Source organism: Babylonia areolata, chromosome 3, assembly GCF_041734735.1.
Source record: "Babylonia areolata isolate BAREFJ2019XMU chromosome 3, ASM4173473v1, whole genome shotgun sequence".
Taxonomy (NCBI): Eukaryota; Metazoa; Mollusca; class Gastropoda; order Neogastropoda; family Buccinidae; genus Babylonia; species Babylonia areolata.
In genome coordinates, this window is record NC_134878.1 from 61,556,262 (window position 1) to 61,573,761 (window position 17,500).

At 45.7% G+C, this 17,500-nt stretch overlaps 1 protein-coding gene and 1 long non-coding RNA gene across 3 annotated transcripts in view; both read left to right on the forward strand.

Annotated features, from left to right (window-relative positions):
* LOC143280658 (uncharacterized) overlaps window positions 1-5,772 on the forward strand; it is a 14,444-nt gene extending 8,672 nt beyond the window's left edge. Inside the window, exons 2-3 of the long non-coding RNA XR_013055038.1 lie at window positions 2,736-2,827; window positions 5,665-5,772. This is a non-coding gene — a long non-coding RNA (uncharacterized LOC143280658). The remainder of the gene's footprint in view (window positions 1-2,735; window positions 2,828-5,664) is intronic.
* Window positions 5,773-9,859: 4,087 nt separating this feature from the next.
* The window catches only part of LOC143280174 (tyrosine-protein kinase yes-like), a 16,154-nt gene continuing 8,513 nt past the window's right edge, over window positions 9,860-17,500 (forward strand). For both annotated transcript variants that reach the window (XM_076584767.1, XM_076584768.1), the window contains exons 1-4: window positions 9,860-9,954; window positions 10,460-10,564; window positions 13,281-13,372; window positions 16,472-16,630. In XM_076584767.1, the coding sequence (XP_076440882.1) occupies window positions 9,869-9,954; window positions 10,460-10,564; window positions 13,281-13,372; window positions 16,472-16,630 (442 nt within the window). In that variant the 5' untranslated portion in view covers window positions 9,860-9,868. The remainder of the gene's footprint in view (window positions 9,955-10,459; window positions 10,565-13,280; window positions 13,373-16,471; window positions 16,631-17,500) is intronic.

A 17,500-nucleotide genomic window follows, 5' to 3' on the forward strand; every position in this document is an offset into this window, starting at 1 on the left:
AAAAAAAAAATTGGTATCAGTTCTAGTTCCCGGACGCTCCTCAGTTAGAGAGGGAGGAAGATTGACAAAGAGACAGAGAAACAAAAACAAAAAGACAAAGAGAGAGAGAGAGAGTGCGTGGTATAAGGCCATACCTACTCAGTGCTCTTTTTTTGACTCACTTGTGTAAACAAAGTGAGTCTATGTTTTAACCCGGTGTTCGGTTGTGTGTGTGTCTGTGTGTCTGTGTGTCCGTGGTAAACTTTAACATTGACATTTTCTCTGCAAATACTTTGTCAGTTGACACCAAATTAGGCATAAAAATAGGAAAAATTCAGTTCTTTCCAGTCATCTTGTTTATAAAACAATATTGCACCTCTGGGATGGGCACAAAAAAATTTAAAAAATGAAGCCTTATTATATGCAAACTGCATTTACTGTTATATTTATATTTTTTTTTGTATTCTCTAAACTTGGCACTTTGATCTGATATTCTGACCCAACAACAAGAGCAGTCATTATTTTCATTTTTTGTTCAAACAGGAACTTCTTTTGCCAAGCATGGAAGTTTTATTTATTTGCAAACGTTTTGGTGCAGATAGTAAAAAAAAAGGGAAATTACTCTGTAATTAATGTTAGGGGACTTAATTAGCTTTAAACTGATCTTTCTCATCTTAAACATTACATTTTGAAATTATACTCAATACATAAAAAGCTTGGATTTGTTTTTGTTTTTGTTTTTTTGTTGTTTTTTTGTTAAGTGTATCACAAGTGAGTCTTGAAGGCCTTGCCTCTCTTGTTTTTCTTTTTTCAACTCGTCTGAAAATAGATGTAGCACCGTCACGAACCCTTTCCCAGAACCTACAGGCCACTGACCGTCTAAATCACCTCCAAGTCTGCACACAGTGAACCAGTGAAAGGGACATGTGTGGCAGCGCCTCTTCCTCCTTGCTGGCAGTCATTCGAAGACGTGAACTCAGCCTGTCTGTATATTGGTTCTACAGCTGAGAATACTAGCTGTAGCAAGGGGGAGTCTTTGTATCAGCATTCAAAGTGAATTAGAAGTGTGGTGTGTTTGTTTTACATCACACACACACACACACACACACACACACACACACACACACATGCACACACACACACATGAACACACACACACACATACACACACACATGCACACACACACACGCATGAACACACACACACACACACACACACACACACACATGAACACACACACACACACACATGCACACATACGCACACATGAACACACACACATACAACACACACACACAACACACACACACACACACACACACACATGAACACATGAACACACACACACACACACACACACACACTTGAACACACACACACATACACACACACATGAACACACACACAACACACACAAACACACACAAACACAAACACACACACAACACACAAACACACACACACACACAAACACACACAAAAGGGTGGCGCTGTAGTGTAGTGACGCGCTCTCCCTGGGGAGAGCAGCCCGAACTTCACACAAGATAAATCTGTTATGACACAAAGAGAAATACACACACACACACACACACACACACGCGCACACACACACACACACACAACCAAGAATCGTTTGCAATGGATCAGATTCCCCCCCACCCCCACCCCACCCCCCCACCCCCACCCCCTCCCAAAACACACAGACGAATCTGTGCAACGGTGGTGTCGTGGCAGCCTCCAGCCGTCTCTGGTGTTTCAGTCATTGACAAGGAAAAGTAATGCAATATCAAAGTTTCAAAAACCTGTGAAGCGTTCACTCCCTTGAGCGGATGGGAGGGCGTGGAGGACGGGACACAGAAAAAGTAAGATAGAAAAAAAAAAAAAAGAATCACACACACACACACACACACACACACACACACACACACACGAACGCACATACGCACACACACACACATACACACCCACACACATACACTCACACACACACACACACACACACAACACACACATACACACACACATACACCCCCCTTCGCCCCACACACATACACACACACACACACACACACACACTGTGGATGGCATACATTTAAGAATAAGGCGACTTGCCTTATGTCACACCACCCACCTCATTCCACCAAGCCAAGGAGAAAAACAAAACAAAACAAAACAAAAAAAACATGGCTGTCTGAATCGACAAGTTGTTTGTTCGTGTTCATGACTCGCCGGATAATTTTTGCGTCGTTTTAAAGCCTAAGTCTTGATTAGAACGGGGGGGGGGGGGGGGGGAGATTACACACGCTGCATGTCATTTCTCGCTGACACGCCTGCACAGCAAATATTTTCGTTTGAATGGGTCGCAGAATTTCTTTAGGCCTACCCGCACAAGTGAAATGTTTTGTGACAGAAATTAAGGTTAGTTGCTGAATATGAGCTTGTTTACTTTGTTGCTCCTCTCTCTCTCTCCTCTCTCTCTCTCTCTCTCTCTCTCCTCTCTCTCTGCTCTCTCTCTCTCCCTCTCTCTCTCTCTAACAACTTTTCGGAGTTCCCTTGAGGCTATTTATCGCCCGGGAGCGGGAGTCGTGTATCGATGTGTGTGTACGTGTGTGGGCGCGGTGGTAGGGTGGGTTGAGGTGGATGTGGGTGGGTGGGGATGGTTAGAGGGTAGGGGAGACAATAGGACGCGTGGGTTTTGTTGTTGTTGTGTGTGTGTGTGTGTGTGTGTGTACAGTGTGTCGTGGTATCTGTGTAGGTGTAAAGAAAACGTGAGCTGCGTTTGAAAGACCCCTGGATGTCTTTGTGATTCGGTGGCGCTGGTTGTGGGGGGGGAGAATTCTTTGAAAGGTAAGAATTGGTGGATCAAGTTTTTCGTTATAATTATCGAAGCTTAATTTGTGTGATTGGGGGTGGTGGATGTCCGTGAGTGAATGAGTGTGTGTGTGTGTTTCTGTGTGTCTGTGGTGCGCGCGCGCGCGCGCGTGTGTGTGTGTGTGTGTGCTCAGTTAAACAGAGTTGGAGTATGTCTGTGTTTTATGTTATGCGTTTGTGTGCGTGCGTGCGCGCGCCCTCGCACGCATGCGCGCGCGCGTGTGTGTTCAGTTAGTGTGTGTGTGCATGTGTGAGTGCGCGCGTGTGTGTAATAGTATGTGTATGTGTGTGAGACAGACAGACATATCCGTAGACAGAGAGAAGACCGGTAGACACATAGAGACAGACGGACACACACACACACACACACACACACACACACACACACACACACACACACACACGGCTGGAAGTCGGTTCCAGCTATGCATCAGCACCAATGCTGTTTTTCTTACTTGTCTTTTTAATGAAATGTGATGTAGCGTATCCGGGATGTATCATGCACGCCTTGACACCCCCATGAAACCGGATGGGATGGGGGTCTTTGTGTGTGTGTGTGTGTGTGTGTGTGTGTGTGTGTGTGTGTGTGTGTGTGTGTGTGTGTGTGAGTGTGTGCGTGTGTTAATATTTATAAATCACATCTATTTTAATTTCAGTTCATTGACGTGGTATCTGTTTTGTGTGCATGCATACATATATGTGTGTGCGTGCGTGCATGTGTGTGGTTGTGTCCGGCTGGGGATTCACTGCCAGGCAAAACGAAAAAAAAAAAAAAAAAAAAAAGCCAAACAATTAGAGAAGAGAATGCTGCGTACAAAGTCATAACCTCCAGCTTGACAATGGAATCTGAAGTTTTGACATATGCTGTCCAGTGGCTGTCACCAATCTTCTTCTTCTTCTTCTGCGTTCACTCGTATGCACACGAGTGGGCTTTTACGTGTATGACCGTTTTTACCCCGCCATGTAGGCAGCCATACTCCGTTTTCGGGGGTGTGCATGCTGGGCATGTTCTTGTTTCCATAACCCACCGAACGCTGACATGGATTACAGGATCTTTAACGTGCGTGTTTGATCTTCTGCTTGCATATACACACGAAGGGGGTTCAGGCACTAAGCAGGTCTGCACATATGTTGACCTGGGAGATCGGCAAAAAATCTCCACCCTTTACCCACCAGGCGCCATCACCGTGATTCGAACCCGGGACCCTCAGATTGACAGTCCAACGCTTTAACCACTCGGCTATTGCGCCCGTCACCTGTCACCAATCCAACTGCCTTGAAATCAACATGCCATGATAATGACTGACTCAATTAACCTACAAAAAATTGAAAGTGGAATCCGGAGCCCAGAGTGGCATGAGGCAATGTGCAACTTTCAGATTCAAAAACTCAAATGGCTATACTGTCCCGGACATGCGGGTATTACGGGAAATAACTGACAGGTGGCCTACATCTCGGCGGAAAAAATCTGAAACCCTACGAAAAGTAAAATAGTGCCTTAAAAACCAGGTACAAGGCCATCACATCAATGATCGCTTCACAGAAAGAAAGAGAGAGAGAGAGGGAGTGGCCTAAGTCTAGCATGAAAGCATGAAAGGTAGAGCATGATCCTTTGCAAATCAAACGCATATTGTTATAATTTCAAAAACCAACATTGCGCACAAATTTCTTCAAAACGGAATGCGGGGGTGGTGGGTGGGGCGGGGTTGCTCGTATGTGTCAGAAGAGCTCTGTCCGTGTACGAGTGCATGCATGCGTTTGTATACTGGTGTGTATGCGTGTGTGTGTGTGTGTGTGTGTGTGTGTGTGTGTGTGTGCATGTGTGTTGGTGGTTGCGTTTGTTTGTGTGTGTGTGTTGTGGGTATTGTGGAGTGATTGAATGTTTGAGTGTGCGCGCGAGCGCGTGTATGTGTGTGTGTGTGTTTGTGTGTGCGCGCGTGTATGGGGAATGTAGGTGGTGTGTGTGTGTGTGTGTGTGAGTGTGTGTGTGTGTGTGTGTGTGTGTTCATGTGCACGCGCTTGTGTGTGTGTGTGAGAGAGAGAGAGAATGTGTCAATGTGTCACTTAGTGTTGGGCCTAGGAACATTTGTTTGTGCTTTCATATCTGTGAGACTGCATATTTGGTGCATATCTATCATGCATGTGTGTGTGTGTGTGTGTGTGTGTGTGTGTGTGTGTGTGTGTGTGTGTGTGTGCGTGCGTGCATTTTACAGGTATTTAATGTGTTGTTTTTAATTTGCACACATTGAGATGCAACAATATATTGTCTGAACTCGTGTGTTTATGAAGATGTATATATCATATATATATATATATATATATATATATATATATATATGTGTGTGTGTGTGTGTGTGTGTGTGTGTGTGTGTGTGTGTTTATATTTATATGTGTGCATGCATATGTATATATATTATGGATAGATAATAAGAAAGAGAGAGAAAGTGAGAGAGATTGTGTGTGTTGTGTGTGTGTGTGTGTGTGTGCAAATGTGTGTGTGTGTGTGTGTGTGTGTGTGTGTGTGTGTGTGTGTGTGTGTGTGTTGGTAGCATGTTTTGGTCTGTCTACAATTAACATGGACTTTGACTAGTTTAATTTTTTTTTTCATGGCGCGCCTGATAGGATTATGGTGTATGTGTGTGTGTGTGTTTGTGCGCGCGCGCGCGCGCGCGTGTGTGTGTGTGTGTGTGTGTGTGTGTGTGTGTGTGTGTGTTAAGAGCGCGTGATTGCACGAATTAATAGCCATGTGGATTATTAATTCATTACGTTTTGGATTTGATTCGAAACTGCGTTCTGTGTACTGCGGACCGCAGACAGCGAGACAGAGAGACAGACAGACAGACAGATATGGGCCAGTGCCTCAACAGCCTCACGGGCAAGGACTCGGAGCGGGATGACGGGCACGTGGGGTACCTGCCTTCGCAAGGATCGCCCATCAAGACAGATTACGAAGGTGGGGGGGATGGTGTGTGTGGTGTGGGGTGGTGTTCGTACGACACTAAAGCGCCACATGCAGACTAGGCAGGGATATTAATAACGTATGGAAATTTGAATCGCAACTGAAGTCCGTATCTCCGTCCGTCTGCAAGCAAAGAGGTGAAAAAGAGACAGACGTGATGTGTGGTGTATGTGGGTGTGCTTGAGATGATGCAGGGAAGGTGGGGGGGAAGGTGCTGTGGGGTCTTGCTTCGTCAGGAGTGAGTGAACAGTAAGACAGGGGCTGGGGGTGGGGAGGGGATTGGAGGATGGGGGACGGGTTGAAAACAATAACCATCCACTCATCCACTCATGTGCGGTGGGGGTGTGTGAGTGAGGAGTGATGGTGCAAGGCTAATCGTAGCGTGTGTAAGCGTTCTGTCGTGTAAAGCTATTTGTAAAAAGGGGTGTGTACGTGTGTGTGTGTGTGTGTGTGTGTGTGTGTGTGTGCGTGTGTGTGTTGGTGTGTGTGTGTTGGTGTGTGTGTTTGGGGATGGGACGCGCGGTAGGGTGTGAGTGATGTGGTGTTGTGTGTTGTGTGTGGTGTGTGTGTGTGTAGAGTGGTGTGTGTGTAGGGTGTGTGGTAGGTGGGTGGGAGTTGCGGTTGGATGGATGGGTGGGTGGTGTGTGTCTATCTATTCATTCATTCTTCATTCTCCATCAGTCCCGGTGTTTCGTATGTGATGAGATTTCGTGAGCAGGCTTCAGCATGATTGTTAAACTGATGCTATTTCTGTATATGTGTACGGCGTAAATGAATTTGATATAGGGTTACTCGATGCGCAGTTTGGTGAGGGTGACGTCCGTGTTGCCTTAGTGCGCTGTGTGTCGTGGTGTTCAACTGGCCACTGATGTGTGTTTTGTATTGGCATGCTTTTGTGTTAAGTGATTGTTGTAATGTTTTCTTTTTGTTTTTGTGATGTTTGTGTTTGAGTGTTGTGTATTGTTTGTGGGTGTTGTTTTGTTGTTAGACTGTTATTGCTTCTTCGCGGTGAGTTGTTTAGTGTTGTGAGTGTTAATCTGTCAGTGTTTATTATGAACTATGATTTGTCTTTTTTTGTATCTTCTCCATCAGCTCCCGATAGTTTCAATAACGATGAAGACTTCGGAAACACCCACGGCATTCAGCATCATTTAAAACTGATAGACCATTCTTTCTGAACAAACTCGTCTGCACGGCGTAGGAAAATACAACTTCATAACACTCGCAGCGCGGTTTGTAAAGGTGACGTCCCCTGGTACCTTCAAGTCAGCAGACGTGTCGTGTTTCAAACTCGGCCAACTTTCCGTCAGTCAGTTTTATTATGATATTTTCTTTCTCCGTGTTAAGGTGATCTTTTAAATGTTTTCTCCTTTCTTGTTTTTTGTTGATGTTTTGTTTTGAGTGTTGTTGTTTCATTGTTTTTTTGGGGGGTTGTTTTGTTGTTTGTGCTTTATTAGCATTTTTCTAATTGTAACGTTTATTAGATATTCAGTAAGACTTACAATCTGCACTTTCAATATAAACTATGAAGCTGTTATGAAACTAGGTATTTATGTAACTATGAAACTGAAATGATTTTATTTCAATAAACGAAACAACGAAAAAAAAAATATTTCTTGTTTACCTTTTCCTTACATTAATTCTGCAACAGCATTCAGTTGTATTAATCATAAAATGTTCGTTTTGCTATTGACATAAAAGACATGATGCACACACGAAAATATACAACATTTGCAGACGATTTCCATTTTATAATTCAGCGTATTTCTTGTGTTGATTTCAGTGTTAAACATTAGCCTAAAGCATTTTTGTCGCGAAATTCTTAATGAATGTTTGCTGGTTGATGGCTTCTGCCTCACGAAAAGATATTGTGACTTTGTTCAAGTTCGTCGATTAGTCTAAATATGTATGACTGATTTTTGTGTTTGAATTTGACACAGTTTACATTTTGTTTTTGTTATTGGTTGTTATGTTACCCTTCATTCATACTACAAAATTGGCGAAAGGATTGGCACTATTGTTCTTGTCATGACATTGTCATAGTCAATGAAATTTGATTAATTTGAAGTAATGAAAACACTTCAAATTGTTTGCCTAATATACGTATCATGAATTGATTGATTTGAAGTAATGAAAAGCCTTCCAATCATTTGCTTTCCGTACGTATCATTCATTTTCTTTTATTTATTCAGTTTACCTATTTGTTTTATTTATTTCAGTTTCGTTTTTTGTTCATGTTTTTTGCAACCTATGGCAGGCTCTCTGTGCCTGAACAGCGAGATGGGTTTATGCTAAGTCAGACATGTGTTCTTTTGTTTTTAAGTAGACATGAGTGATGCTACATATAAGGATCAGTTCGAACGCTTTGACACCTCCTTGAAATTGAAATTAGTGAGTAAATCGTGGGTGTGTGTTCACTGCTGTGGACGGCTTGTACTCTGTCGGTTCTCTTTGGTAGTTTTTCGGACAGAGGAAACAAACAAAACAAAACAAAACAAAAATCGAAACCAGGAAAACAACTGCGCAGTGGTGCGTGCTGTTTTTGTCATATTACCAAACTTTTACGGGGTGCATGATTGTGTAAGTTCGTGTATGAGTAAGTGAGTGAATGTGTGTTGTTTTTGTTTTGTGTATGTTTGTGCGTGTGTGTATGTTTGCTCCGTCAGTGTTGTCAGGAGTGCGTGTGCATTGTGTGTGTGTGTGTGTGTGTGTGTGTGTGTGTGTGTGTGTGTGTGTGTGTGCGTGCGTGCGCACATGTCTGTGTTTTGGGTGAGAGAGAGAGAGAGAGAGAGAGAGAGAGACTGGAGGGGGCATGTGGCAAAGAAAAGTCCCCGCTTTATATTTTTGACTTTCAGAAATAGGCCCTTGATCATTTTTTCTCTGTTCTCCAAGTTGAAGGAAAATGCTGTCAAAGTCAAAAGAGAGAGAGGGGGAAAATGAAATAAAAAGAATGAAAAATACCGCTGATTTTTTTTCTTTGGGGTTGTTTCTTCTCCCCACTTTTTTTTTTCTTTTTCTTTTTTTTCTTTTTTTTTTCTTTTTTTTGCTGCCCCATCATCTGCACCGTTTCAGTGGCATTACTCCCACGCCGCTCATTTAGATTCCCCCATACACGGCCACACCCGGGTTCGTCCGTCGCAGTTCCAGCGTCGGCAGTCCACAGGGAACCATCGATGTTAGGTCGCCAGGAGGCCACACACCAGAGGAGACCCTGCACTGCTGCTGAGTCACTTCGGTGGTGTTCAGTGGTGCCTGTTCTGTTTTAACGTACTTAGGACACCACCTACTAAGCCCCCTACTAACGACAATAATGGCTTAGTCGCGGAGCCAGACTGAGTTCTTCTCCCCACTTGATAGCTTTACTTCTGTGTACATATTTCCTGACCCTTCCTAATTAATTTGTATTTTCCCTTCTCTTTCTCTCCTGCTATATCTGTCTGTTTTATGTCATTCTCTCTATGTCTCTCTCTCTCTCTCTCTCTCTCTCTCTCTCTCTCTCAGTATCTCTGCCTTTCACTCTCCCTATCTGCTTATCTATCTCTCGTTATTTTATGTTTCTTTCTGTTATTCTTTTTTTTTTTTTGGAAACGTTACCCGTTGATTCACTATATGTTTCACTATAAGTGGAGTGATGGCCTAGAGGTAACGCGTCCGCATAGGAAGCGAGAGAATCTGAGCGCACTGGTTCGAATCGTAAACGGCAGTCGCCAGTATTTTCTCCCCCTCCACTGGACCTTGCCACTGGTCTGGACGCTAGTCATTCGGATGAGACGATAAACCAAAGTCCCGTGTGCAGCATGCATTTAGCGCACGTAAAAGAACCCACGACAACAAAAGGGTTGTCCCCTGCAAAATTCAGTAGAAAAATCCACTTCCACAGGAAAACAAATAAAATTGCAGGCAGAAAGAATTACCAAAAAAATGGGTTGCGCTCTCAGTGTAGCGACGCGCTCTATCTGGAGATAGCAGCCCGAATTTCACACAGAGAAATCTGTCGTGACATAAAAATTAATACAATACAATGTACCGTCTGTTTCATTTCCACAGAGGGACTGATCATGAGGGCACTGTACGACTTTCAAGCCGTGAACATAGACGACCTCTCCTTCCAAAAGGGAGATGGATTGATAGTCATCGAATCCACGTGAGTGACATTCACGGAATTTTAGTACTTCTCCCCAAAAGTGTAACAGCAGGAATCAAGATGTTATCACACCCACCCACCCACCCACACACACACACACACACACACACACACACACACACACACACACACACACACACGAACACAACGCGCGCGCACACACACACACACACACACACACACACACACACACGAACACAACACACACACACACACACACACACACACACACACACACACACAACACAACACAACACACACACACACACACACACACACACACACACACACACACACACACACACACACACACACACACCATTTATACAGACACACGTCTAGAAATATCCAAACCATTGACAGTCTATTCATCGTCCTTCCTCTTTATTCCTTCCTTCCTTCCTTCCTTCCTTCATTGGTTTGTTCGTTCCTTCCTTCGTTCATGCATTCATTTACGCACTCAATAATTCGTTGTTCAGTGATACGTTTATGTGTGTCCATGTAGAATGCAGCTTGACTGGTGGATGGCCACCCATTCGAAGACTGGCGAGAAAGGCTACATTCCTTCCAACTATGTGTGCATTGACGATGATTCGCCGCAGGCACAAGAGTGAGTATTCTTTCGTCCCTTCCTGCTTCCTTCCTCCCTTCCTTCTTTTTTCCATTCTGTTCTGCTTTACTTTTGTTTAGCTTCTTTCTTTCTTTCTTTCTTTCTTTCTTTCTTTCTTTCTTTCTTTCCCCTCTTTCCTTCCCACCTTCCTCCTCCTCTTCATTCATCTTCTTCTCCTCCTCCTCCTCTTCCTCCTCCTCCTTCTTCTTCTTCTTCTAATTCTTCCTCCTTCTTTTCCCCCTTCTCTTCCCCTTCCTCCTCCTCTCCCTTCTTCTTCTTCCTCCTTCTTTACCCCCTTCTCTTCCCCTTCCTCTTTTCGTTCAACTTGTTTATTTATTGAACAAACATTGGGTGGGCTCTCAAGACTCTGACCAGCACGAATGGCTTGGTCATTGGTCAGACATGAACTCCTTTTTTTATTTATTCTTTAGATATACATTTTTGAAGAAGAAGAAGAAGATATGATGTGACGTATTTGGACCTCTCTGCACGCTTTTGCACCTCTCACCTTCTTCTTAATGTTCTTCTCCTGCTTCTCCTTCACCTTCTCCTCTTCTTAACTCATATCCTTCTTCGTCTTCTCCTCCTCCTCCGCTTTCTTCTTCCTTTGTATGTTCTTCTCCTCCCTACTCCTCTTCTTTTCTGCTCCTCCCACACCTTTCTGCTCCTCCCTCACCTTTCTGCTCCTCCCTCACCTTTCTCCTCCCTACTCCTCTTCTTTTCTGCTCCTCCCTCACCTTTCTGCTCCTCCCTCACCTCCCTCACCTTTCTGCTCCTCCCTCACCTCCCTCACCTTTCTGCTCCTCCCTCACCTTTCTGCTCCTCCCTCACCTCCCTCACCTTTCTGCTCCTCCCTCACCTTTCTGCTCCTCCCTCACCTTTCTGCTCCTCCCTCACCTCCCTCACTTTCTGCTCCTCCCTCACCTCCCTCACCTTTCTGCTCCTCCCTCACCTCCCTCACCTTTTTGCTCCTCCCTCACCTTTCTGCTCCTCCCTCACCTCCCTCACCTTTCTGCTCCTCCCTCACCTCCCTCACCTTTTTGCTCCTCCCTCACCTTTCTGCTCCTCCCTCACCTCCCTCACCTTTCTGCTCCTCCCTCACCTTTCTGCTCCTCCCTCACCTCCCTCACCTTTCTGCTCCTCCCTCACCTCCCTCACCTTTTTGCTCCTCCCTCACCTTTCTGCTCCTCCCTCACCTTTCTGCTCCTCCTTCACCTCCCTCACCTTTCTGCTCCTCCCTCACCTTTCTGCTCCTCCTTCACCTCCCTCACCTTTTTGCTCCTCCCTCACCTCCCTCACCTTTCTGCTCCTTCCTCACCTTTCTGCTCCTCCCTCACCTCCCTCACCTTTCTGCTCCTCCCTCACCTCCCTCACCTTTCCCTCACCTTTCTGCTCCTCCCTCACCTTTCTGCTCCTCCCTCACCTCCCTCACCTTTCTGCTCCTCCCTCACCTCCCTCACCTTTCCCTCACCTTTCTGCTCCTCCCTCACCTTTCTGCTCCTCCCTCACCTTTCTGCTCCTCCCTCACCTTTCCCTCACCTCCCTCACCTTTCTGCTCCTCCCTCACCTCCCTCACCTTTCTGCTCCTCCCTCACCTTTCTGCTCCTCCCTCACCTCCCTCACCTTTCTGCTCCTCCCTCACCTCCCTCACCTTTCTGCTCCTCCCTCACCTTTCTGCTCCTCCCTCACCTTTCCCTCACCTTTCTGCTCCTCACCTTTCTGCTCCTCCCTCACCCCCCTCACCTTTCTGCTCCTCCCTCACCTCCCTCACCTTTCTGCTCCTCCCTCACCTTTCTGCTCCTCCCTCACCTCCCTCACCTTTCTGCTCCTCCCTCACCTTTCTGCTCCTCCCTCACCTCCCTCACCTTTCTGCTCCTCCCTCACCTCCCTCACCTTTCTGCTCCTCCCTCACCTCCCTCACCTTTCTGCTCCTCCCTCACCTCCCTCACCTTTCTGCTCCTCCCTCACCTCCCTCACCTTTCCCTCACCTTCCTGCTCCTTCCTCACCTTTCTGCTCCTCCCTCACCTCCCTCACCTTTCTGCTCCTCCCTCACCTCCCTCACCTTTCTGCTCCTCCCTCACCTCCCTCACCTTTCCCTCACCTTTCTGCTCCTCCCTCACCTTTTCTTCTTAACCTATATCCTTCTTCATCTTCTTCTCTTCCTCTATCCTCCTCTTTCTTCTTCCTCACCTTCTTTATGTTCTTCTCCTCCCCACTCCTTTTCTTCTCCTACTTCTCCTCTGTCCTCCTCTTTCTTCTTCCTCTTCCTCTTCGTGTTCTCCTCCCTGCTCCTCTTCTACTCCTGCTCCTCCTTCACCTTTTCTTCTTAACTCGCTCCATACGAACGGCGAAAGGGACGACGTTAACAGCGTTTCAGCCCAATTACCATCATCAAAATATTGCAAGCGGAAGGCTCTTACACTGAAGAGGTGAATGTTGACAAAGAATACCACAATTCTGACGACGGAAGCTAAAGGTTGGGTCATTGAGACACCCACTGGACATCCGAGGGGTCTGTGTAGAGGAGAAGAGAGGACTGGCCGTACTGAGTGAGTTAACCCATATTCTTCTTCATCTTCTTTTCCTCTTCTTTCTTCTTTATGTTCTCCTCCTCCTCCTCCTCCTCATCCCGCTTCTTTTCCTCCCCCTTCTTCATACTTTTCTTCGACTTTTCCTCCATTTATTCCTGTCATCAGCTGTTCTCTGTCCGTGTAGTTGGTGGTTCGGCTCTGATCGGAAGGAGGCAGACCTGATGTTGCTGCTGCCCGGAAACTCCAACGGTACCTTCCTCGTCCGCGAGGCTCACGGTACGTGGTGTGAGAGGGCAGGGTGGTGGGAGAGTGCGGGGGGGGGGGGGGGTGAGAGAGAGAGAGGAGTGTCTGGAATGGAGGTTGAAGAGGGGGCTAGGGGGAGTTGAGTTTGGTTGGTTTTATTTGGTAGGCCGTTAATTCATGGGTGGAGTACATTTGAGATCAGGATTGTTTGGGGATGCTCAACTTCGACCCATCTTTTTTTTTTTTTTTTTTTTTCCTTTTTTTTTTTATTGTTTGGGTTTTTTGTGGAGGTTTCTTCACACATGATATACTACCTTATCCTTTCGGATCGGTTCGATAAAAAAAATGATTTTATGGGTATGGAGTCATTTTAGGGCTGTAGTTGGTGTGACCCCCGAACCATTTCAGGCCCATTTGCTTCCCCCACAGTGACTCCTTGGACAGCCCTGAAATGGCTCCTCTGCCACTGGAAGGGCTATACGCATCATGCTTTGACTGGGTTCCACTCTATGGGATTACCTTCGGGATGGAGTCATTCCAAGTTATCACACCCACAGCTCTGTACCGAAGCGCCATCCACTATGCTTTGCAGACAAGAGGTCACTGGTGCTGTTTGTGCGCCTGGAATCATCATCATCATCACCATCATCATCATCATCATCATCATCATCATCACCTTCTTCTTCCTCCTCTTCTTCTTCGCTAGATCGGTACCCCAATTAAGGCAGCTGTATGTTGCAAGTCTTCCACACAGCCGTAGAGCTTCCGAGTCATTAGAGTTGGGTCGGGCCAGCGCATTTTCCCGAGCTAGGTGGTCCCTTTTAAGGCACAGGGCCAACCACTCCACAAGCCCGGTGAGACTCTACAGGTAGAGCACCAGCTCGAAAACATGTGCGGTTGTCCATCCATAACACGTAGATCTGTGGTACCGCCGTTATGCGTCACAGGGGCCCTGTACATCCTTTGGTTTTGTCCGAGTCTCCCTCTCTTAGGTGATCTGCCGGCCAAGACTGAAGAGCATCACCTGCCCTTGTTTTTTCTCCCTCAGTGTTTACTCCCGAAGCCTTTCCCCAAAGAGGGTATAGCCGCAAAGCAGCGGAGGTTTGGAATCAGTGTTTTCCTTCCCCTAGACGGACTGCCTCCCAAGGCTGACGAGCACCATCCACCCGAAGCGACTGGTTTTTAACTCTCTCCATACGAACGGCGAAAGAGACGACGTTAACAGCGTTTCACCCCAATTACCATCATCAAAATATTGCAAGCGGAAGGCTCTTATACTGAAGACGTGAATGTTGACAAAGAATACCACAATTCTGACGACGGAAGCTAAAGATTGGGTCATTCAGACACCCACCGGACATCCGAAGGGTCTGTGTAGAGGTGAAGAGAGGACTGGCCGTACTGAGTGAGTTAAGGCGCCAGCTAATCGCCTTCGCCCCTTCTCCTTGTCAGTGGAAACGGCTCCGCCACGTGAAGGCCAAGAGCTGGGCTTTGGTTGACAGAGGCTATTTGAGGCGCTGGCCTTGGGAGCATTAACACAGAGCAGTGAGACCTTATCCTCACTGCTAACACCCGACATAACAGACCTAGGAAACCGGAGTCGTTTTAAGGTCTTTCCCAGAAATGGCTCCATGGAGCTAATTTTGGAAAGGGTGTTAAGTTTTGCGTCGTGGCAGAGTTGCTTAGGCGTTGGGGAGTTGGTCTGGCGTTGGACTTCAGATTCAGTGTTCACCAGTGATTCGTGTTCGAGTCCCGGTTTTTGGCATGTCCTTGTGTTCTTGGGAACGGCACTGCCCTCCCGAGCTGCTTCACTCCACCCAGGTGTGAATGGGTGGGTACCAGACTTCGGTTAATGAAAGTTGAAATGGCGGAGAGGAGAGGATTGTGCCCTGTTTTCCTATGCCATACCAAACACACAATAAATATGAATTTACTGCCTCGATGGTCATGAAAGGTGAAGGGAGCTTTAACTTTTCACCTGCATTGGGCTGCAGGTCTACGTTGTTTTGTTTGCTTGTTGGGTTTGTTGTTGTTGTTGTTTTAAGCAAAGCTGATGTAGTAACGTTAGAGTTTTGGATTGCTGAACCAATTCCTTGGGAGGAATACATTGTCACCAACGCTCTGCACCACCTTTAAACGACTACACATCCCCGCCCCGTTTAGACTCCACTGGACTCGGCCCAGAAATGTCCCCCCACCCCACCCCTCTTGGAGTTATTTCAAGGCAGGGTTTTTTCCCTTGTTTACTCCGCATCATACTCCTTATTTTCTGCAAAACTCCTTTACAATTGGACTATGTGTAATTTTTTATGCGTGTTGTTTTTGCAACCCCCTTTTCAATTGGAATATGTTTATTCTCTAGTGCGGGTTATAACAGTTGTTGTTTTTTTAATCAAGACAAATCTGGATGGTGTCACTAATTTTGGATACAGAATGAGAATGACTTCATCCCATGTCCTTAAAGAAAGACTCCAAAGGGAGTTATTTCGAGACCAGCAATGCTGCCCCAAAATGGCATACTGGATTTAGATAATATGGTAGGGGAGGAGGGGGGGGTAGTTTGAGGATTCACACCCCGTGTTAGCCGAAAGTGAGAGATTTTGTTTATTTATTTATAGTCTGTTCATCTAAGATGATGATATTAGACTGGATTGTTATCATTAATAATAATAATAATGGATACTTATATAGCACACTATCCAGAAATCTGCTCTAGGTGCTTTACAAAAACGCTTTTGTTAACATAAACCATCATATCTATGTTACATACACACACCAAAATGTGACTACACACACACACACACACACACACACACACACACACACACACACACACACACACACACACACGCTGCATACATACATTTTAACATACATGTGTATCTAACAGCTACCCTAACACATACGCACACATAGGCAGGCACAAACGTACATAAACACACGCACACGCACACACAATACACATTCATATACATGCATGTAGTTATGTACACATACATAATCATTTCTATCATAATGATGATGATGGTCATTATTCATTAGAAATAAAGCGAGAGAAATCGTGAGATTGCGAGAAATCCGTGGGCTTGTACCAAAGCGCTAGGGGTTGTTTTTTTGTGTGTTTTTTTTCAGACAAGAAGTCGTACGTGCTGTCAGTACGGCAGGAGGACAAGGACACGGGGGATCCTATGGTCCGCCACTACAGGGTGAAGAACCTCGAGGCCGGAGGGTTCTTCATCAGTCCCAAGAAAAAGTTCTCCGACCTCTTTGAGCTCATCAGCTATTACTCTGGTGTGTGTGTGTGTGTCTGTGTGTGTGTGTGTGGTGTGGGGGGGCGTGGTTGTTTGGTTTTTGTTTGTTTATTTGTTGTGGTTTTGTTGTTGTTGTTGTTGGTAGCCTTATTTCAAATGAGAGTTGTTGGCCTTATTTCGTTCTTCAGTTTAACTCTCTCCATACGAACGGCGAAAGAGACGACGTTAACAGCGTTTCATCCCAATTACCATCATCAAAATATTGCAAGCGGAAGGCTCTTATACTGAAGAGGTGAATGTTGACAAAGAATACCACAATTCTGACGACGGAAGCTAAAGGTTGGGTCATTCAGACACCCACAGCACATCAGAGGGGTCTGTGCAGAGGAGAAGAGAGGACTGGCCGTACTGAGTGAGTTAACGTCTTTTCACTGTAAGTGAGAATAGACGAGGGTAGGAAAAGAATCGAGGGGGTGTGGGGGAAGAATTTACTATGTACGCATGCGAGTAAGTGAAAGTGTGTGTGCGTGCGTGTGTGTGCGTTAGCCTTATTTCAAGTGAGCGTTGTTGCTGTTGTTGTTGTTGTTGTTGAAGTTACCGATGTTGTGGAATTCCAACAAGAACGTTGTAGTTCCTTTATCCCAGTGAGAGTGTTGCTGTTATTTGTGTTGTAAGTCTTCACTTAGTGGGAGCATTGTTGCTGTTGTTTTGTAACTGTGAGGTATGTGAGTGTATGCATGCCTACACTGTGGGAGCAACAGGATAATGGAACGTATATATTATATATATATATATATATATATATCTATATCTATCTTTGTATATATGTGTGTGGGGATGGGGGTGGGAGATATGGGCGTGTGTGTGTGTGTGCTTGTACAAGTAAGCGTTCATCTGTGTGTGTGTGTGT